Source organism: Medicago sativa, chromosome 5 (assembly GCF_051527215.1).
Source record: "Medicago sativa cultivar Bolivia chromosome 5, Bolivia_mono, whole genome shotgun sequence".
NCBI lineage: Eukaryota > Viridiplantae > Streptophyta > Magnoliopsida > Fabales > Fabaceae > Medicago > Medicago sativa.
In genome coordinates, this window is record NC_140753.1 from 67,575,392 (window position 1) to 67,597,289 (window position 21,898).

General features: G+C 33.7%; 3 protein-coding genes, 1 long non-coding RNA gene and 1 other non-coding gene across 8 annotated transcripts; 3 read left to right on the forward strand and 2 right to left on the reverse strand.

Annotated features, from left to right (window-relative positions):
• Positions 1 to 389, forward strand: LOC146924280 (uncharacterized). The gene is made up of 2 exons (XM_085711840.1): positions 1 to 246; positions 294 to 389. Exons 1-2 carry the CDS (start codon positions 1 to 3, stop codon positions 387 to 389), a joined length of 342 nt encoding a protein of 113 aa, XP_085567966.1.
• A 2,921-nt stretch (positions 390 to 3,310) lies between these two features.
• LOC146924281 (WEB family protein At2g40480-like) lies at positions 3,311 to 6,614 on the forward strand. 2 transcript variants are annotated; one of them, XM_085709262.1, is made up of 2 exons: positions 3,311 to 3,566; positions 4,684 to 6,614. In XM_085709262.1, the coding sequence occupies exons 1-2, from the start codon at positions 3,378 to 3,380 to the stop codon at positions 6,100 to 6,102; spliced, it is 1,608 nt and encodes a 535-aa protein (XP_085565388.1). In that variant the 5' UTR covers positions 3,311 to 3,377; the 3' UTR covers positions 6,103 to 6,614. The 2 variants fall into 2 exon arrangements, with proteins under 2 accessions (XP_085565388.1, XP_085565389.1); XM_085709263.1 differs by having other exon boundaries at positions 4,687 to 6,614.
• Positions 3,631 to 3,703, reverse strand: TRNAR-ACG (transfer RNA arginine (anticodon ACG)). The gene has a single exon. It is a non-coding gene; the product is annotated as a tRNA-Arg (tRNA).
• Positions 6,615 to 19,285: 12,671 nt separating the features above from the next.
• LOC146924283 (uncharacterized) lies at positions 19,286 to 20,682 on the forward strand. 3 transcript variants are annotated; one of them, XM_085709277.1, is made up of 3 exons: positions 19,286 to 19,484; positions 19,575 to 19,999; positions 20,546 to 20,682. In XM_085709277.1, the coding sequence occupies exons 1-2, from the start codon at positions 19,391 to 19,393 to the stop codon at positions 19,955 to 19,957; spliced, it is 477 nt and encodes a 158-aa protein (XP_085565403.1). In that variant the 5' UTR covers positions 19,286 to 19,390; the 3' UTR covers positions 19,958 to 19,999; positions 20,546 to 20,682. The 3 variants fall into 3 exon arrangements, with proteins under 3 accessions (XP_085565403.1, XP_085565401.1, XP_085565400.1); XM_085709275.1 differs by having other exon boundaries at positions 20,536 to 20,668; XM_085709274.1 differs by lacking the exon at positions 20,546 to 20,682 and having other exon boundaries at positions 19,290 to 19,484; positions 19,575 to 20,114.
• Positions 20,433 to 21,683, reverse strand: LOC146924284 (uncharacterized). Its single transcript, XR_015010082.1, has 2 exons — positions 21,544 to 21,683; positions 20,433 to 20,743 (listed from the first exon to the last, which is right to left on the reverse strand). It is a non-coding gene; the product is annotated as an uncharacterized LOC146924284 (long non-coding RNA).
• Positions 21,684 to 21,898: the final 215 nt, after the last annotated feature.

Here is a 21,898-nt window from a genome sequence, read left to right on the forward strand (position 1 = left end):
ATGGCGCAAATGTTTCAGTTAGGTTTAAATGATGGAGGGGAGGCGTGGAAATGGAGGCTTCATTTGTTGGCGTGGGAGGAGGAGTTGGTAGGAGAGTGTACGGAGTTGCTTCCTAATGTGTTTTTGCAGGTTAATAATGTGGATGAGTGGATTTGGATGCTTGATCTGGGTGCAGGTTATTCAATGTGTGGTGCATATCAGTTTTTCACTAGTCAGGAAACGCAATATTTTACTGTTGTTCCGGAGGTTATTTGGCATATGTTACATTGATGATCTCTTTACTTGCTTTGCAGCTCCTCCGTAACATGCGGCCTACCAAGGTTAATTTGATTAGGCAAGGCATAATTCGTTCTGGCTCTCAACTCTGCATAATGGTTGTTGCAACATAGAATCGATAACTCACTTGTTTTTGGCTTGTATTGAGATAAGTTCTCTTTGGTCTCTCGTGCGCAGTTGGCTTGGTTTTACTTCGGCTGATCCTCTTGTGCGCAGTTTCTTCTCTGGTACATCTTGTGCGAGGGGGAATTCTTTTTTGGTATCAATATATATTTCATTTTGCCTTGTTAACAAAAATTAAAATTATAATATTAAATTGTTGTTTTGATTATCTTCAAAAAAAATATTATTTTAATTTTTTGACAAAAATAATTGTTTTAATTATATCATCTAATTTGTGCGTCACTACTCTAATTAATATATAGTATTTAATTGTATTTTGTTATTTTTTTAAAAGGAAATGTATTTTGTTTTTTATGGGTTTAATTTGCCAACCTATCTAGGGGTGGGGCAGAGTAGGAATTATGATCCTCCTAAAATGTAAATGACCCTTTAACCACTCTCGATTTGATTTGGCTACCATAAAATGTATCCACACAAATTTTTTCGTACAATTTTTTTTATAACATGTGTAATTTTTATAAAAATTTAGCGACGCAACTTGTTACGTGTTTGTGTACTAATATATAATTTTCGTATAATTTTAATAACATGTGCAATTTTTATAAAAATTTAGCGACACAACTTGTTACGTGTTTTTTTTTTTTGAAGGGCTCTTGTTACGTGTTTGTCTTCTATTGATATATAATTTTCGTATAATATTAATTAAAAAAAGGAGAAAAATAAAACAAGATAGTGATGCTATGCGATTCAGAAGCAAAATTGTTATGTGCTAAAGAATTAGTTACCATTCATGGATGAAGATCCTCTCTGTTTCTCAAATATATAAAAGGTTCCATCTTGAACAAAAGAAAAGAAAAATAGAGGGTTCCATTATGAAGACACGTTAAATAAGTTTGATGAGACTCAGTGAATATGTGGCCCATAAAATTTCATATTGTTTGGTTCTCTCCCTCAAATAAAGCAATCCATTTATTTAAGAAATGGAAAATTGTTGTTCACACATGTTATAAGGCTGAAAAACACCAATAAAATACTGAAATACTCACACATATGTGAAACTTATACTTAACACAGCTTATACTTAACACAGCTTTTTTTAAGGAAACTTAAGACAAAAAATTATATTATGGTTTAATAGGGACAAAATTTTTAGTTTTTGTCATGTTTCTTATTCTTCAATTTGTCGGGTTGCCCTTCAATGACATCATAACGGGGATGGCACATAACATTGAGCAATATAATTGTGACACACAACACAAGTGCATTCAACTATTTTTCTCTCTTATTCTCTTTCACAACCTTTTATATTTAAAACAAAGGAAATGCTAACCAGTGCCCTCAGAGCAATGGTTAAGGAAGCAAATATAGTAATCTCGCATTGAAACTTGTGCATTTAACTTCTCAAAAGTCTAAAAAGTGATATTTTCAACTTAAAACTTTCTTTTCTTAGTTTACTTAATCATTGCCCTAAAGACACCGGTTAGCATAACCCTTAAAACAATTATATTGTCATATGTCACAATTGAATTGATCAATATCATATGATATTATGTAAGGAAGCAGGGGCGGTGACACCCCCCAGCTAGCCTTGGCACTAGCCCGGGCTCAGCTGCTACTCTCTTTGTACCAATTCCAGCCCAATAGCCCTTTTCCTACTTAAAAAAAAAAATTGGGCTAAATCTGAAAATTCTCACACGCAAAGAGATCTCGGAAAGGACATTTATTTATCTCCTAATTTTATTTAGCGCATTATTGACAGGTTCATCTCTCTTATTTTGAATGATTAATTGTTCAAATTGACCATGCAAAATAAAAAACATATATTCTAGTATTGTAATTCGAGTTTTTTCTTATTTTTTATCCTATAATACACGCGTAGTATAAAAATGTGACATAGATGTTGAATTTTTTCCATACATGTTTAGCACGTTAAAATATAGCTTTACACAAAAAATTAAATTTTTCGACCAGGGACAAATAAAATATGAATTTTTATTCCCCATAATTATGAATTTCTTAAACAATTTATAATTAATTTGTATCTCGTTTAAAAACTACAAAATTTCATTGTGAAGGTTCTTATCATCTTCTAGTCATGCCTGCAAAATTAGAAAACTAAATTTGACCTGTGAGTATACGCTTACTCGGAACAAAATTTCAATTTTGCACGTTTTGGTTGAAAAATCAAAATAAATTGAAACGACTTCGAAATGCTATGAAACTTTACAGATCCTTTGTATGTATTTTTATAGATGTCTTTGCAAATAATGAGCTCAAAATTTGATTTATAGGTCGAGATTTCCGTTGTTTTGTTTTTTGAGTTTTTGACACTTTAAAAATTCATAATCAATTCCTTCAAAAAAAAAAATTCATAATCAATTTGTCGTTTGTCGAAAATTTATAATATTTTGTGTAAAGTCATATTTTAACGTGCTTAACACGCCATATTTTACGATAAAAATTTTGCCCAGGCTCTATAATTTTCCTGGCTCCGCCACTGTAAAGAAGTACAATCCTAATTTATGTAAAACGGTTACAATCAAACATCGTATAGCTGAAATTATTTCAATTTATTTCCTATCCTTGTTTTTTCGTAGATCAAACTCTTGTACCCTTACACCGCAAATCACGCTCCAAATCTAGCCAATCACAAAAACACGACAAACAAGCTTCCTCCAAATCAATGATGTGCCTCATTTTCATTGGCCACAATTTTACAACAACATCTTTGACTTTTCCTCCCACCAACCAAACAGTGAAAAAGCACACCCTTCATAACCGCTTTCCTCTTTCGTTTCTCCTTTTTCTCTTTTTTGCTTTCTCCTTTTTTCGTACTTGGTCCCTCAAAACAATCATCACACTCACACACATACACTCTAAATAAATGAATGCATTTATAAAGTTAAGGCTCAAATCTCCATGCAACTTTAGTAGTAGTAGTAGTAATAGCAGCTATAGATGCTACTTCTCTGAATCCAATGGAGAAGAAGATGATGATGATGGAAGATTCATTGGAAAAAGAAGAAGAGATGGAAAATGGAATAAGAAGAGTGAGTTCAAGAGCTGAAGTTGATACATCAATGCCATTTGAGTCTGTTAAAGAAGCTGTTACTCGTTTTGGTGGAAGTGGTCCTTGGTTACCTCTTTACAAACTTGGTGAAGCTTATGTAAGTTTTCACTTCTCTTTTTTATTTACTGTTATGATAAAAAAGGTAAAAAAAAATGTAAAATCGACTTCACTGGGGATCGAACCCAGAATCTCTGGTTCCGTAGACCAGCGCCTTATCCATTGGGCCATGAAGTCCTGTGTTGTTTTTTTTCTATTTTTGAGATTTTGTAAATGTTGTTTTTGAAGTTTCATTGTAGACTATAGAGTGAAAATTTGTTGGTATTCAATTATTTGTCTTGTAGTATCATTTTGTTTATATAAGCTATTTTGGGATTTCATTTCTCTAGAAAACAAATTAATAATTGTGCAGAAAACCCATTTAGTTTGGTCTGACAATGTTACTTTGGGACTTTAGAGTGTGTTTCTCTTAAGATATCAGATTCGATTGTCCTCGGTGCCAATACCAGTGTACTAGTTTGGCTTCTTAAAAAAAAAATAGTGAATTGCGAAAAATTGAGGAATGCCAAAAATCTGCTTAGTAAAATAGCAGACAGAGGAAGCCACATAGTAGTTGAAATAAGTCATCTAGCAGCAACCTGAATGGTGGCTGTTATTTTCATTATAGCGAAACAACGTCCTTATCGTGCAATTTAAAAACTCCAGATACATCTAATCATATCTTGGCATGTAGATATTTCTAGAGTTATTTTATGAACTAACATAGCCAAGTGTCATTATTGTGTGATTTGATTATATGCGTGTGTAGAATAGTTTTACACTGTCGGTGCACAGTAATTAATCCGATACTATTATTTATTATTTACTATTTAAACATAGAGCATTGAAAATTGGATTTTGAGATAAGGAAATGCATATGAGATAGAGTAAGCAACCAAATTCGACTCTGATCTTACACTTTTCTATTACTTGGTTCTCAAGTAAATGAAGATATTAAGCAGTTTTTAATGTTTGTTACTTAGATCCTGTCTTGTTAGTGCCTATTATTCGTCAAAATATAACAATCGGGACTAACAAGATGCGTTAGGGACTAATTATTTTTAATGACCTTGTGATTTTCACATACTCGTACTGCCAATACATTCTATCTAACAAAGCATAATTTATTTGTTCAAACCCCTTTGTAATTCACTCTGATGTTTTAAGATTGTCATTAGCAGAACAGCATTGAAGACTTCGACATAAAGAAAATAGAGGAACAAGCAGCAAAGTTGGAAAAAGATTTGATTATGAAAGAACTCGAAACACTTGATGTGCTTGAAGAACTGGGATCTGCCAAAACGATTCTCGAGAAATTAAAGCAGCAGCTACAATCTGAAGCATTGAAATGTGCTTCAACTCAATCGTGCGAAAATCTTGGATCTCTTGTTAAAAACTCTGAAAAGATTGACCACCGTCAAGAGAAAATATTGCAAATTTCAAGTCCATGCCATACTTCATCGCCCGATATGTTGCTAACCGAGTTAAAAGAAGCTAAGATGAACCTTGGTAAAACTATAAACGATCTCGGGACAATACAATCTTCTGTCGAAACTTTGAATAAGAAGATGAAGAAGGAAAGACTTTTTCTCGAGAGGACACGGGAGAATCTACAATCAAAGTTTGCAGCTATCTCTGCTCAAAATGTGGCCAAAAAAGAAGCAATGACAAAGCCACCAGAAGCTCCTGTAGAAAAGGATTTTACTTTTGACACCCCTCAAAAGGTTGTGAAGGATTTCAAAGTGGATGTTGAACAGTTCAATGGAATGGTTGAAACAAGATCTGCAGAAGTTTCGAAGCAAGGGGTTGAGCATGAAGAGAATGAGTTTAATATTAAGACTGCTGAGATGAGGTGGTTTGCAGCTAAAAAGATGGAAGAAGCTGCAATGGCAGCCGAAGCCGTTGCTCTAGCTGAAATCAAGGCTCTATCTGGTGGTGCTGATATATCACCGCGATTTTCTATGCGAGAACATCAGAAAGTCACTTCTGCATTAGAGTTATACTCTACTCTAAACCCCGAATTTCAAATACCTGAAGAGTCTATCTTGAAGAAGGTGATACATGCCAATTTCAAAATTGATGAAGTAAATGCTTCTAAACACAATATTCTAAAAAAATTGGAGGAAGCAACCAAAGAAGTTCTACGCAGCAAAGAAATTTTAACGGAAGCTTTAAACGGTATTGAAACTGCAAACAGAAAGCAACGTGCTGCTGAAGAGGCTCTAAGGAGATGGATTCCTGAAAACTATCTAAAGGGCCGAGCTATGCATAACTCGATGAAGCGAAACAAGTTCAATCAAGTTGAAAAGTGTCAAACTATGAAGCCAGCTGTAAGATCCTCGGTTTCAATGAGAGATCTACTCAGCAGGAAGCAGGTTCCTGACGAATATACTACGACAAAGGAGATGGAAGAGCACGCTGAAACAAAGGTAGCGTTGAGTCAAATGCTTCGAGCAATGAGGGAAAATCAAACTCTTCCAACTGAACATGAGAATGACGGGAGCGACCAAAAGCAGTCCATATCACATCAGAAGAAGAAGTTTGGATTCATCCGAATATCATTCCCCTTAGGAAAGCGAAATGATAAAAAGACATGAATTCAATCCTAATGCTTATGCCACAGCTCGTGCATCGATATCTCGCCATTCGTTATTGGTTCTTATATTTTGTGAGCTTTTTGGTTGGTATGTCATATGTGTAGAAGTTTGTGTTGGTATTTGATTTTGTAAGTTATATAGTTCCTAACAAAGCACTCTCTATTGGGAATTCAAGTGCAAGTTTGGAGTTTGGTAAAGTCAAGAATGAGTTTCATGAAGATAATATAAGAGGAAAAATTCATTTACCTTATAGTTTAAGGTATTGGGAGAATATATTGAGGATTTAATGTGAGTTTACAGTGGGTTTCATGAAGATATTATGAGATGAAAAATTCATAGTTTAAAATTTTAGTGAACTTATAATGACATATGTTCACTATTTGTATGTTAGTTTGAAACATGGGAGTGTCACGTGATTTTTTAATTGTTTGTTACTTTTTTTTAATATGCATTATTTGTGATTGAATTTGCGCTTATATTGTTATGCAATTGAATAAAAAGTTTTGAACAAATTGATGCTATTGCTGTCTTGTTTGGGGGAAATTATTCACAGGCCCAAAAATCTCACCTTTTCTACCTCATAACCACTCTATTTCCACCGCTTCCCTTACTTTCTCCATTTTGCTTAGACCATCAAAACACCAAAAAAACATGTATTGATCTTCCGCCATACCACGTAGTACTTCACAGCCTTAATGAAAGTACCGTGGTTGTCAAAATTCAAACTCTCAATGTCACTTTTTCTCTTTCCCACATATCCAATTTGTGTAGAGTGATTAGTTGTTCAATAAGTTCGAGATCGTCTAATCAAGGTCGAACAGTTCAAATTTTAAACTCATCACAAAAATAAAAGGGAGATGATTGTTGGTGCGAATTAGGTTCAACGAAAAAACGAAGGAAAAATTTAAACCATCAAACCATGTATTGTCAACCGGAAATGATGAACATAGCAAATGCTTTATCGTGATTGATTTCCTGAATGATATGGCAAGTTAATGTCCCATAGATTTCAAATTAATTTGACCACCGCTTCATCAAAACAAAATTATAAGATCAACACGCTGTGATTTTCGGCCAGGCAAGCTTTTCATTGGCCAACTTGCTTTTCGCGACCATATCGTGATAAAATTCATCTAGATATATAGCATTACTCATTGTCAACCTGCCAATGAGTTCCACACAAACTACTTTGACCATCCAATACAATGTAAGCACGTCATCGTTCGTCATTTTTGGTAGATAATTGCCTCGCACTAAATAGCAAAGCTGAAAATAAAAATATACTTATTGTAGTAGATACTAAATAAACACTCTTATTAAAAATTACAAATAGTTGTTTGATCTATTTCTATGCATGCATTATGGCATTTATGGACATTTAGTTTTCTCACTTGTCATTTAAAATTAATTACAATATTATTATTCTTCTTAAAAACTAAAATTGTTAATCAATTTATTAATATATTTGATTTTTTTTTTGAGAGAATTATTAATATATTTGATGTTACCTAACTTTAACAATCTTGCTTTTATGTGTTTTTTATGACCCCCACGGCTTAGACGACATGATACCAATGTAGATCAACTCCGTCAGCTGACGGCGCAAGCACGATAACGAGGAACATGACTACGAAGAAACCTTGATGTACTGAATTAAATACGAGAAATTCCATATTTCATACAGGTTAGAGACACTCAATGGGGAAGAGCTTCCAAGGACGTGAAATTCGGCTAACCTATTTTTTTTTGTTTTTTGTTACAGCTAACCTACGTTTGTATTTTGGTTGAAAATATTCTGCTTGTTGAATAAGCAGGACAATAAAGATCATTGGATTGTATCTTCGTGCATATGATATAATTTTTTTGAATATATAAGCATATGGATTTTGGATTGTTGGAAACAAATTAGTTTCATTATTGCATGCTATCAACGTAATATGCATATGGATTATTTTTAAAATGAATATACCCTTTGAATCCCTTAATTTATTGTCAGCCATAAACTTTATAAATCTATATGATCTTTTTACTTCAAACTCATAAACTACTTTAATGTCAATTTAGCCTTTATTTTTCTTAAATTACACATTTTTGATGAAACAATTACCTCTTTTTGAGATTTATTATATAGGTAAAGAAATATTATTTTAATTAAAAGTTTTGTAGATTTAAATGAAATTTCATTTCATCTGGAACATAACTGCAATTTATTTATTTTAATACATGAAATAATAGTTTACAAATTTATTAGTATAATCTATATATTAATTATATATTTTTTGACGATTTATTTATTAATAATTAAAACACAATCTTATTTTATTTTGATCATTTAATTCAAATTATCGTATTTCAGTGAGTGAGATAACAATAATGCAACTATTTTAATCTTAATGCATCTTTTAAAATATTGTAGGGCTATCTATTCTATCTATTAACAATATAAAAATTAATTTTGTACTAAAAAAGATGTGACCCTGCATAAGCATGAGCAACTTGCGAATAATCTAAAAAATTGCTTACCTTTTTTTACAAACACATCCCAATTTACAGCTCAAAAGGTGTTGATGCCTCATTATTCTCACAATAAGTCAAATTGTTACTCTAAATTTTATATTATTGATCAAGATCATTTTGTTCTCTTTATATTTATCTTGTCCCATGATTACTATAAAGACATGCTGCTTGAATTCATATTTGAGTACAATTAAACGTTCAGTTGATCAAGGATGAAAACAAAGTATTTCATCTTCGTGGTCTCTCTTTGTGCTCTATTGCTTATCTCTGTTGTGGCAATTAGGCCATCAAAAGATGAAATACAATGTATATACATAGATTTTTTTTTTTGCACAATTGCTTTCTTCTCTTATTATATATAATAATTGTGTTTGTTTGATTTGTAGATGGTGCAACCGAAGAATCTAAAACAAAAACTAGGATAGATACATATGGAGGTTGGGGAGGAGGTGGACACGGTGGAAATCCGGGAGGAGAAGAAAAACCCGTAGGAGTTCCCGGAGAAGGTGAAGTATGAGAGGTGGACAACAAAAGAGGTTAGTGGGGATGAGAAAAAGGAGGAGGATGGGGACAAAGATAACATAAAGGATCAATCAAAGCAGGTTAGGGAGGAGGAGGAGAAGACAGAGGCGGTGAAAATGGAGAATCTAGGGAACATGCATGAAAACTAGACACATGCATGTAGGTATTGGATCTCTTGCAAATGTAAAATAAAAGCATGATCTCTATCTTACTCTGTGATTCAATAAGATAACCATTTTTCCCTTAAATCAAAATGTCTTTCAACCATAATCTTATTACAACTTATATTATCACTTTTAAATGGATGATAAGTAGTAAGTACCACAGTTTCACGTCATGGTATCTTGTTCATTAATTATGACATGTTATATACCTCAAGGTTTTTTCTAGATTACCCTCTCTTGTTTAGAGGGTATTTACCCCCTCATGATATCAACCAATCAAAATGTAATATACATTGGCAGCATTAAATGTCAAATAAATGAGTCAATTTTTTCTAAAAAAAAAAATCAATTTTAATCATAAGGTAACTTTTAATACTATTAATTTTTATCTTTCCAAAAAAAAAATACTTTCAATTTTTATTTAATTATAGACAAGATTACATTAGAGGTCTTTTATCTTATTTATTTGTAACACTTTGATCCTTTATCTTTATTTTTTTCCGTTTAGGTCTTTTATCTCTCATAAAAGCACACATACATCCTTTTTCTCATTTTTTATTAAAAAATACATAATTTTATTTTTTAAAATATGTTTTAATTAAAAATGAAAAAATTCCAGAAATATGATGAAGATGTTCATCATCTTCATCTTCTTCCTTTGAATCGTCATCATCTTCATTGAATAAAAAAAAATTCTACGCAAAGATATCTCCAAATATCATGAATTAATGTTATGTTCACCTCAAATCTTCTTTTAAACACAAAAATCAAAACCCTATAGAGAAAGAGATTTAGTTTCATAAAAAAAAAATAGATTTAGTGCACATCAATTTTGTTGTTTCCAAAACAATCTTAACTTTCGTAAAACCTAACCCTTCTGCCGGTGACTAAGCCTCCACCATCCGCCTTGCAACATTTGTGAAATTAAGGTTTTGATTTTTGTGTTTAAAAGAAGATTTGAGGTGAATATAACATTAATTCACGATATTTGGAGATATATTCTAGTAGATTTTTTTTTATTTAAAGAAGATGATGAAGATTCAAAGGAAGAAGATGAAGATGATGAACATCTTCATCATATTTCTGGATTTTTTTCATTTTTAATAAAAACATATTTTAAAAAATAAAACTATGTATTTTTTAATAAAAAAATGAGAAAAAAGATGTATATGTGCTTTTAATAGAGATAAAGGACCTAATCGGAAAAAAATAAAGATAAAGGACCAAAGTGTTACAAATAAAAAATATAAAGGACCCCTAATGTAATCTTGCCTTAATTATATTTAGGTGTTTAATCTTAATTGATTTACACTACATGACTAACTTAGAACAATTAAAATTTCACATCAAATTTCTATCATCTGAATGTCCTTAAATTTATCAGTTACATTCATAAAATTTCTTCTTCCCATTTTAATTGTTCAATTTTGTCGTTCCAAATTGCCGCAGTTTTCAATTTTCGTGAGAATCGTCGTCGTTCGTTTTATTCCAAATATCGTGAGAATTGTCGTTGTTTCCAGAACTACGTTAGGTATGGCGACGCTTGATTTTTATTTTTGATTTGATTTTTCTTGGTTGTGAGGTAGTTAATTATAACAATTGAGTAAGTCATCTGTTGTACTTTGAGGACTGCTAGCAGGTGTTGCCGCTGTGATGTTGTGGGAGTTTGCTAGCGTTTTTTTCGGTTGCTGCTAATGGTTATGTCATGAGGCTTTTGTTCTTTTGTTTGGAATTAAAGGCTTTGGCTGATAGTGAGGCAGATCTATGCGTGTTAGCATATTTTATTAGGTTGACTGCTTAAATAAAAAAAATCAAGTCACAATACCTGACGCGGTTCTAAAAACAACGACAATTCTCACTATAATTGGAAATTGCGGCAATTTGGAATGACAAAATTGAACAATCAAAATGGGAAGAAGAATGAAAAAGAAACAAGAATTGATCAATAGGGAAGAATAAAGAAGAAGAAAATTGAATGAAGGAGATGTTTTTGTTCTCACGTTCGGGGTGTTCTGGGTTCTGGAATGGAAGAAATTTTATAAATGTAAGGGATGAATTTAAGGACATCTAAATGAAAGAAATTTGATGTAAAATTTTATTTGTTATAAGTCTTGTAGTGTAAATTAATTAAGATTGAACACCTTAATATAATTAAATAAAAATTAAAAGTATTAAAAGTTACCTTATGATTAAGATTAACTCTTTTATTTTTAGAAAAAATTGACTCATTTATTTGACATTTAATATTGTCTATGTATATTACATTTTAATTGGTTAATATCATAAGAGGGTAATTACCCTCTAAACAAGGGAGGGTAGAGTAGGCTTCACCATAACTCAATAGTGATTAAATTACAATAAAAAATGATAATTAGTATGTTTAAGTTATTATTTTAATGTAAAATAAAAAAACCGTTAAAAAACGGGTCATATAAAGGATATTATAATTCATTGCAGAACAAGTCAAGAACCAAAAGAAATGAGTCAACTTTATTATTCGCCAAAAAATTACGTAAAAAAATGCTTTGAATACAACCAAAATAAGTTTGAGGAATGGCCCCGTTCTCTCGCATCTCTTCTTCGCCGATGATGTTCTTCTTTTTACAAAGACGACTGCTTCTCAAGCAACAATGGTGGAAGGCATTCTATCAAAGTTTGCTCACATGTCAGGGCTGAAAGTTAACGCTTCAAAGTCGAGAGCCTATTTTTCTGCCACTACTAACAGAAGCAAGATTGAGACTATTGAATCCACTACAGGCATTCGGCGCACAACTTCTCTTCAGAGGTATTTAGGACGAATAGCCAAGAGAGATTATGATTTTCTGCTGGACAAAATTAACCATCGACTTGCTTCATGGAAGAATAAGTTATTACACAAAGCAGGAAGATTAGCACTGGTGCAATCGGTGGTTACATCCATCCCTACTTATTATATGCAAGTGGCATGGCTGCCTTCGTCAGTTTGTGAGCATATTGATGAGGTCTCTAGACGTTTTCTTTGGAAAGGAAGCTCAGATAAAGGTATTCATCTGGTAGGGTGGGATAAAGTCACTCGACCGCGAAAAGAGGGAGGCTTGGGCATTCGTAAGGCGTGCGAAGCAAATACATCCATGTTGGGAAAGTTGGTTTGGGACATCCACAACAATACTGATAAATTATGGGTTAAGTTGTTGACACATAAATATGTTGGAGACAAACCTTTTCTGGATATGCCCAAAAGACAAGGATCCATAATATGGAATTCAGTAATGAAAGCAAAAGCAGTCTTACGACCAGGTTTTGATTTTAGATTGGGTGATGGGTCCTCCTCCTTCTGGTATACTCCTTGGACTAGCTTCGGTAAATTGTGTAACCAAGTTCTGTACATGGACATTCATGACTCACATCTGTCCGTGTCCGACATGTTCCAAGGGGGCCGCTGGAGACTAGAGCATTTATACACTTCCTTGCCGGACCATATAACAAAGCATATAACATCTATTCCACTATGCTTGAATAATGACATTCCTGATAATTTTACTTGGAAGGGAAATAATGATGGCACGTATAACGCTAATGCAGGATACAAATGGCTATTTCGTCAAACAGATAATATTATGCCGCAAGCAGCTGCATCTTGGAGATGGATTTAGCGTATTGCAGCCCCCAGAGAAGGTGAAGTTTTTTATCTGGACTGTTTGCCAGAACTCCCTCCCTACGCGTGCTTTGCTGAACAGCCGAGGAATGTATCACTCTCCTTCTTGTCTGTGTTGTCCAACGGAGGAAGAAAGCTTTTTCCATTGTACCAGGGATTGTGGTTATGTTACTCGCCTATGGATATCACTTGGTTTCGACAATATCAATTTTTTCATGGATCAGGACACTTCAGGGTGGTTGCGGCGAGGAGCAGAATGCGATAGATCAGGTACTTTTCTGGCTGCGTGTTGGTGGATATGGCGGGCTAGAAATTTATTGTGTATGGAGGATGAGAACATGTCCATGTTGCAGTTGAAAAGGGAAATTTATAGGTTGGCATCTTTAATCAACATAGTCTTCAATTCTGTGAACAATGCAGCTGAGGCGCAACCATGGGTTTCTTGGCATCCCATGGCTGGTTTGGCAACGATGTTAAATGTTGATGGGAGCAGCTTGGGTAATCCAGGATCTTCTGGTTTTGGACGTGTTTTACGGCATTCCGATGGTTCTTGGTTGTATGGGTTTGCAGGGCATGTTGGCATCTCTTCCATTCTTCATGCGGAACTGCTAGCCTTATATTATGGATTGCGCACAGCTTGGGAGAAAGACTACAGGCACATCATTTGCTATTCTGATTCTAATCTTGCTATTCAGTTAGTAACTACTGAGGTGAGCAATTGGCATCTCTATGCAGCTCTTATTAGAAACATTCAGGAGTTGTTGGCTCGTGCTTGGACTGTCCACGTGTGTCACACTTGGAGGGAATCAAATGCTGTGGCAGACTTTCTAGCAAAGATGGGGGCAATGAGTAATGTGGATTGGCAGGATTTCTTTTCCCCTCCTAACGGATTGCAGCCCCTATTGCAGGCTGATGCTTCCAGAGTGCTATATGCACGTCGTTAGATCCTATCTGGATCTTTTTGTTTTGTCTTAGTTGTTCCTCTTTGTTTTTCTTTTTTTCCCTTTTTATCCCTTTGTTTACCAAAAAAAAACAATAACTAAAAGAAGATAGGTGGAGTTGATATCTCTATAACCATGCTAATGTCTAAAATCTAAATATGAAAATCTGCCAAAATCATATTTATCTACACACACAAATGCTCTCTAGAAATTTAAAATCAAAGTGATCGGGTCAAGGCTTGCACAACTATAAGTGTAGGTCCGTCTCCGGTCATATACACATAAATAAAAAAATGATATTCTTTTTTTGTGTATGTGCCTGAATATTTTTTATTTAAGGTTGACCGATTATGATTTACTCCGTTAAAGAAAATAAATAAGTTGTCTAGAAAAGAGAAATAAAAGTTGGCGACTTTTAGACAAGTTGTTCCTATTATTTTATGCACCGTGTATTTTAGTTTTTTTAAGAATTGCGTGAGGTCAGCGGCGATGAGGCGGGGATGGCCAATGGATGGTCCAAGAAGAAAGTGGAGAGAAGAGAGAGACAGACAAACAGAGAGGAGAGAGATGAGAGATAAAAGGCACTGAGGGAGATGAGAGAGAGCTAAGCGGACACAAACTTATTATTTTAATATTAAATATGTGCCACATAGGGGTGTAGAAGAGATGGATTGCCACATGAGGTAGTCTACGTATCAGAACAGAAAGAGTAGTCCAAAAAATTTGGTTACCTTTATTTACTAACATGTCCCAATATGCAACTCGATGGTTGTTGATGGCCTAATTGTCAAAATAATGTACCGATGGATCAGTATTCTCGTGATCAGCCGCCAAATTTTTTTTTTTTGTTGTCAAATAATTTAGTGGTTAAAATTTACTTTTTTAGATGACTAAATGGATGTTCCGGATTCCAACTCCAACCCCTACATGTAATAATGCATTGTTTCCACCAACTAAATTATGCTTACAGAGACTCTATGACCCAAATTATTACCATACAATATATATATATATATATATATATATATATATATATATATATATAATAAATCTTATTTTCCTTCTTCTTATGTTTATCTTGTCTCGTGATTACTATAAATACTTTTTCACCTATTGATAATTATTAATTATGAAATTTAAATCATTTTATACCACTGAATATCAATCTAAAAATTTTCATTCTCTCCTTTTCTATTTTTAACTAAATTTCAAGTTTCCATGAGCATAGCTCAGTTAACATGGATAATGCATTGTTATATGTAGAGGTCGAAATTCGAATTTCAGACACCTCATTTATTCACCTTAAAAGGTGAGTTCTAACCACTTAACTTTGACCAAAAATAACAAAAACTAAATTTCAATTTTTCTCTGTTCTCCTAACAATTTAGTTATCTTATTATTCATATGCCTCATTTTTTGTTTCTCTCTTTTCTCAATAATTTATTAGTATTTTATAATTTTCTTAGAGTAATCAACCTATTGAGTAAAACAAATCAGTCTATAAATTATCAGTTTTTTAGACAATCTTTAACAATATTAAAAACACATTATTTTAGTAAAAAAGCATTATAATTTTAACTCGTGTTTTGAAGATTTAATTTCCATTATCATTTCAGAGTGAAGATTACGTAACTCATTAAGTTTTAAATCCCTGACAAAGATGGTTGTAAAATTATCATTGGTCACTTTAATTAATCATATCTATAGGTTAACAATATTTAGTACCAGTGTCATTTTATTGTCGGTTTTAAACCCACGTCAGCAAATCAAATGTCCCTGCAACCTTTTACGGTACGAGTTATATTTACAAGAAAAAAAATAATTCTTACTAAGCTACTCTCCATTTTCGACTCTCTATCTTTATTGCGGAGATTATTAACAACGAGTTTTACTGGAAAAATAGAATAAACTATCAAGATTAATTTATAGTTGTTTGATCTTCCAATCTCGATACAAAAAAGGTCGGAAAATAAAGTAAAACATCGGTAGAAAATTATAAAGATTAGTTTATAACTTTTTCTCACACTAACCCAATAGCAGCAACAACTAAAACACTAAAAAGCTCAACAAAGAAACCTTTAGAGGTGAAGAAGCTAAAGCTCATAGAAGAAAAAACCTCAAACACATTCGAAACATTCACAAACGAACTCATTTTCATAATCCTCTACCTCGTCTAACCAAACAACCTTTTCGAATCACAATTTAAAAAAAAAGGAAGAAAACTATAATAAAAAAGAAAAAAGAATATGATGTTGATGAGGAATATATTGAACACTACAAGAATTCTCCAATTTACTAACCAATTCAAAATTGCAATACTGAGGGATTTGGACCCTCAGTAATTACTGACGGAAAAAACCTTCAGTAAGATCCAAAAAAACCCTCAATAAAGTTACTGACGGAAGAATCCCTCAATAATTCAGTGAGTTACATTACTGACGGATAAATCCGTCAGTATTTTTCAATAAAGAAACTACGAATTATTACTGGCGGAAATGTTCTGCCAATAATGTAAACACACATGTCTTCCGCCAATAATGCAAACAAACGCCCTCGCCTACAACCCCAATCTGTGCGTAGTGATCATGATGAGCATCACAGGCCTCCTCATATTCTCGTAGGTGATCGCCAGACGTCTTCATCGACGAGACCCTTTTTCATTGCTGCTGATAACAACACACCACATATTCCTATTGGTGATCGCCATATGTCTTCATCGACGAGACGTGTTTATGCTGCTGATTTCAACATACCAGGAGGTGAGAGTTTTTTGAAAAACTACAGTAATTATATGGATAATGCTTCACAAGAAAATGCCCAAAATATGGGGAGAGGAGGAAATAGATCATCAGGTGGGAGATCAGAATTGCCCCAATACTATGATGATTAGTTTTGAGTATCGTCTCTGTGATGTGATTGCCTTATGCGCTTGGTTTCTCATATTTTGTATACTGGTTAGTTAGTTTTTTTTGTTGCTGTTAGAAGAAGTAAGAATATTAATGCAGTGGATGTGGTGTCTGTCCCTTTGATTGTTTGCTGAGATAACAGGTGGAAGTTGAGTTGGCAGCAATTTTGGTTTTCTGTTAATGTTGACTGGCCTGCTTTTTGGTGTTTCCGGTTGCTGTCATCACCTTCTGTTCTGTCCGGTTCAGGAGTGCTGGAAGGTTCCTTTTGCAGGATGTGTTTTGTTACTGCAACTTGTTATTGCTGTTTGGAGGTTTCGTCCTATTTGAGGTTGTTGATTTGCCTTTTTTTGCTGCTGCATAGCGTTCCTTGTGCTTCGGTTGGTCTTTCCATCTTTGGCTCGTGCGTGTAACAGGTTGTGAGGCAGGGGTATTCTTTTGGTGGCGGTACCTTTGGTTGTCTAGGTACCTTGCTGGGTGTGGTCTTTCTTTTGTGGCACCCTGGTGTATACCTCAGCCTCATGATTATGTGTTTAGGAGTGTGGCATCTGTTGGAGTTTTTGTCTCTTGTGTTCCTTTTTCCGTGAGTTATGTAGTGGCTGTTAGAAGAAGTAAGAATAGAGTAGCTCATGGCCTTGCTGGCAATGTAGGAACTAATTTGTGGTGGGGAAATGTCCCTGAACCTGTAGCATCTATCTTTTGTATTGACTTTACTTCTATGAATGAATGAGATGTTTTCTTGGCAATTTATTTTTTTGCTAAATTATTTTATTAATTTTATTTCATTAATAATAAATAATACAGTGGGAATTGCTTTCCAATTTTTATTTAAAAAGAGAAGTGTATTACTGGCGGATTTTAGAATTTTGCTTTAATTGTCACTTGGTTACTGGCGGATTTATTTTCATTTCTGGCGGATTTATTGGCCAGTACATTTGGTTGAATTTCTTGATTTACGGTACTGACGGATTTTTCTGTCAGTACTTACTGGCAGATTCTTCCGCCAATAATTACTGAAGGAAAAATCCGTCAATAATGCTTTGTCAGATCACCCACTACATTACTGAGGGAAAATTTCGCCAGTAACATTTCTGACGCTCATATTACTGACAGACTTGAATCCGCCAGTAATGCATATTACTGAGGGATTTTTAGCAATACTGAAGGATTATTTCCACCAGTAAAAACCAAATTTCTTGTAATGGAAGGTGATGGAAATACAAGAGGGAGGGGGTTTGAATAGTGTTTTTTCATTTTAAAAATCTTTGTGGTTAACGATTATTTCTTATAAACTTATTATCAAAAGTTTTCTTTGATTGAAAAGTAAATTTTAGAGATTTTTTATCAACACATTTAACTTCATTAAGATGACTAAACTAAAGTGAAGTTAAACCATAAAGAACTTTATATAAAAATATATATATATATCAACATCGCGAATTACTATTACAGCCAGCGTTATACTATTCCTTTTTCTAAAGGAGAATCAGAGGCACCGTTGCAACAAAACATCACTTATCCAAATGACTCACAAGCACTTTTGCACGCTAGATACATTCTCTTTTCCATCCATGCTCGTAATCTTAAGCTCTAAAGGACACATGCCGAGGGAATCCCCGACGCAACCGGTACTTGTGCAGCTATCGCCGGAGCCTCCTTGTGGAACCATCAACATAGGCACGTTGTAAACGTCAAACAAACTCATGTCGAAGAAATCGAGTCCACCGACGTCGGTGGAGCGGTCTGTTGCTGGGGCATTCAATATCAACCATCATCACAGTAGGCTTTCAAGTGTTGGGCAGGCCATATCCAGATCAGGTTCACATATGTGAGAGAGTTGTGTTGCATTCAGAGCATGTTTGATGAAAACAAACCAATATATTACACATTCGTGAAAGTTTCGTGAAAGTTTCTTTCGCTATGTATAGCATAGCTCTTTACGTTATAACCCTTGAAGGACTTAGTTCACTAAAATACTTAATATCCTAGATTTCCCTAATTCTATAGAATTGATGTATTTTTTAATTGTTTTCTCACTTTTTCCCTAATTTTTTAGCAACATATTTCTTTTCTCTCACATATAAAATATTCTCTTATATTTCATTAGCTTTTAAGATCTTTCTAATTCAAACTCAAACTCATAAACTACATTCACGTCACTTTGTTATTTCTTAAATTAAAACATTTCGATGAAACAATCACCTCCTTTTCAAATGAGAGTGATAACATAAATGCAATTATTTTAATCTTATATTCATATTTTAAAATTTCATAGAATTATATGTATACGCAAATTTAATTTAATTTTTTTTTTAAAACATACACTAAAACAGAAGTGGCTTGTGAGAAAGCACAAATACCTTTCTAGTAATCTAATTAGTTTTTTTTTCCTTACATCAATAAACAAAACAAACACACCCCAATTTACCTATCAATAGGTGTTGATGGCCCATTATTCTCACAATTAGCCAAATTGTTACGATACATTATATTGAATCTAATCAAGTTCTTTTTGTTCTTCGTATATTTATCTTGTCCCATAATCATTATAAATAGCTTCTTATTGAATTCATAATTAACTAAAATTACACTCTTAGTTAATTAAGGATGAAAACTGAGCCTTGTATATTTGTGTTCTTTCTTTGTGAACTAATCATTATCTCTGTTGTGGCAATTAAGTCGTCCATAGATGAGAAACAATGTATATTTATATATCTGTGTATAAATTGTTCACAAAATTACTTTATTCTTTAACTATAAATTAAATAAATGTGTATGTGTTAATTTGCAGATGGTGCAACTAAAGAATACAAAACAAAAATTGAGGTAGATATGGATAAATATTGGGGAAGGAGTGGAGGGGGTGGATACTGGGGAGGAGAACTTGATGATGTAGATATGGGAGGTTGGTTAGGAAGAGGGACACCTAGAAGACGAGGAAATGGAGGACCTGGAGGAGAAGGTGGAGGAGGAGGAAACAAAGAAGGTTCAAAAGGAAGTGAAAATAAAGAACCTGGAGGAGGAGGAGGAGGAGGAGGAAACAAAGGAAGTGAAAATAAAGAACCCGGAGGAGGAGGAGTTCCCGAAGGATCTGGAGGAAAAGGTCGGGAAGAAACAAAAGGACCTGGAGGAGAAGGCGGAGGGATCGAAAATCGCGATCATGTGGAAAAATAAAAGCTTGGACTCTATACTACTGTATGACTAGTTTATAATTTGGTAAACATCTTTCCCAGAAATTGAATACCTTTCACTAATATCTTTATATTGAACCATTGATATTATCACATTTGAATGAATAAGTACCACGGTATTATGCCATTATTTTCTTCAATTTGGTGTGTTAATTTCAATCCTTATTCTTTTCATGTTATATAACTCTAGTGATTAAATTACTATGAAATGATAATGAGTATGTTGAGGCTATGTGATCATACAAGAGAATGCGGCAACATAGTGTCAATTCCAAAAACAGATATAAGAGCACATCAAAATCCTATTTTTGTAAACATAATTAAGGACTCAATTATTTCTAGAGTAGTTTGATCATTTCTTACATTAATATAAATAAGTTATATTACATATATAAAGATAGAAAGGGACGTTATATTGTATGTAGACGAAATGATAATAGCCGTTGAAAACTCAGACATTCTTAATATATTATACTTGTTCATAAAAAAAATGTTAAATGCCTATATGTTTTTCCTTCTCCTATGACTTCTATCTCTTCCTTATATCATCATCCCCTTAAGTCATGTGAAGGATGTGTTGGAGCTGTAAAGATAGTTCTGAGAAAATTGGATGGTGTGGAATCATGACATTGATTTGAAGATACAGAAAGTGGTAGTGAAAGGAAATGTCGAGCCCGGCACAGTTCTAAAGACAGTTTTCAAAACTGGGAAGCCAACCACATTCTAGGAAGCCGAAGCTCCATCTGAGTCTAAAACACAGTAACTGTTACTAAAACATTGGCTTAAATGCACTTTTGACCCCCTATGTTTCAAATAGTTGCGATTTTGGCCCCCTAAGAAAAAAAATGGATATTTTGACCCCCTAACTTTTGTGCCGCTTTTGAATTGCTCGAATCTGTCCGTTTCACCCATTTTATTGCTCGAATCGCTGCGTTCATTTTCCAGAATTAGCAAATTTTGTTCTTAATACTTACATTACATGGTTTTTTATATTAAGAGACCATTTGAAATAATAGGGAATTTTTGCCAATCCATTGCTATTAAATGCAAATGCAGAGCTTGGAAGCTGCAAAACATAAAGACCAAAAAAGGAAAGAATACTTATAAAGCCCTTTTATTCAAATTCCGAAACAAAAAATGAATACAAAAGCTTACGTGTGACCAACAAGAACAACATTTGCATCCTCATTGTGTGCCGCAATTGCCATAGATTCACCAACAAGAAGAACTGTAGAACACTCATTTGAGGAATCTTCGTCTAAACTTTCCAATCCTTCTTTCGGAACAAATGCAAGAAGAGGCACAACATTGGTATTAATTAATTATACATACAATGCAACAACATTGGTGTATGTTTCTAGTAGGAGAAATTTACATCAAGAAGAGGCACACCACTTCCAGCTGCAGTGCCTAAGAGTTCATCCCAATACATAGGGAATTCAAAAGAGACACAAAAACCAGCAATTCAAAAGAGGCACAAAAGTTAGGGGGTCAAAATATCCATTTTTTTTCTTAGGGGGCCAAAATCGCAACTATTTGAAACATAGGGGGCCAAAAGTGCATTTAAGCCTAAAACATTTGACTATGACTTAATCTTTTGAATGTCAAAATCATTATATTATATATATTATTTGACTATGTTGCCGCATTCTCTTCTATGATCACATCCCAACTCTATGCACACAACAGCCTCACTTGAGTGTAAACATGACAGTGGGGTACTTGATATGTAGTAGGAAAATGAAAGTGTTTTAAAAATCATGTTCTATACTTTCTATAAAAAGAAAATATATGTTCTATACTTGAGTCAGCCTCTGACCCTGCTACATTTCAACCACTCAAATTGAATTTGATGATTTACATATTCTTCTGTCTCTCCGTTTTTGTACTATGTAACAGATATTTGAACCGTATAATTTGTGAT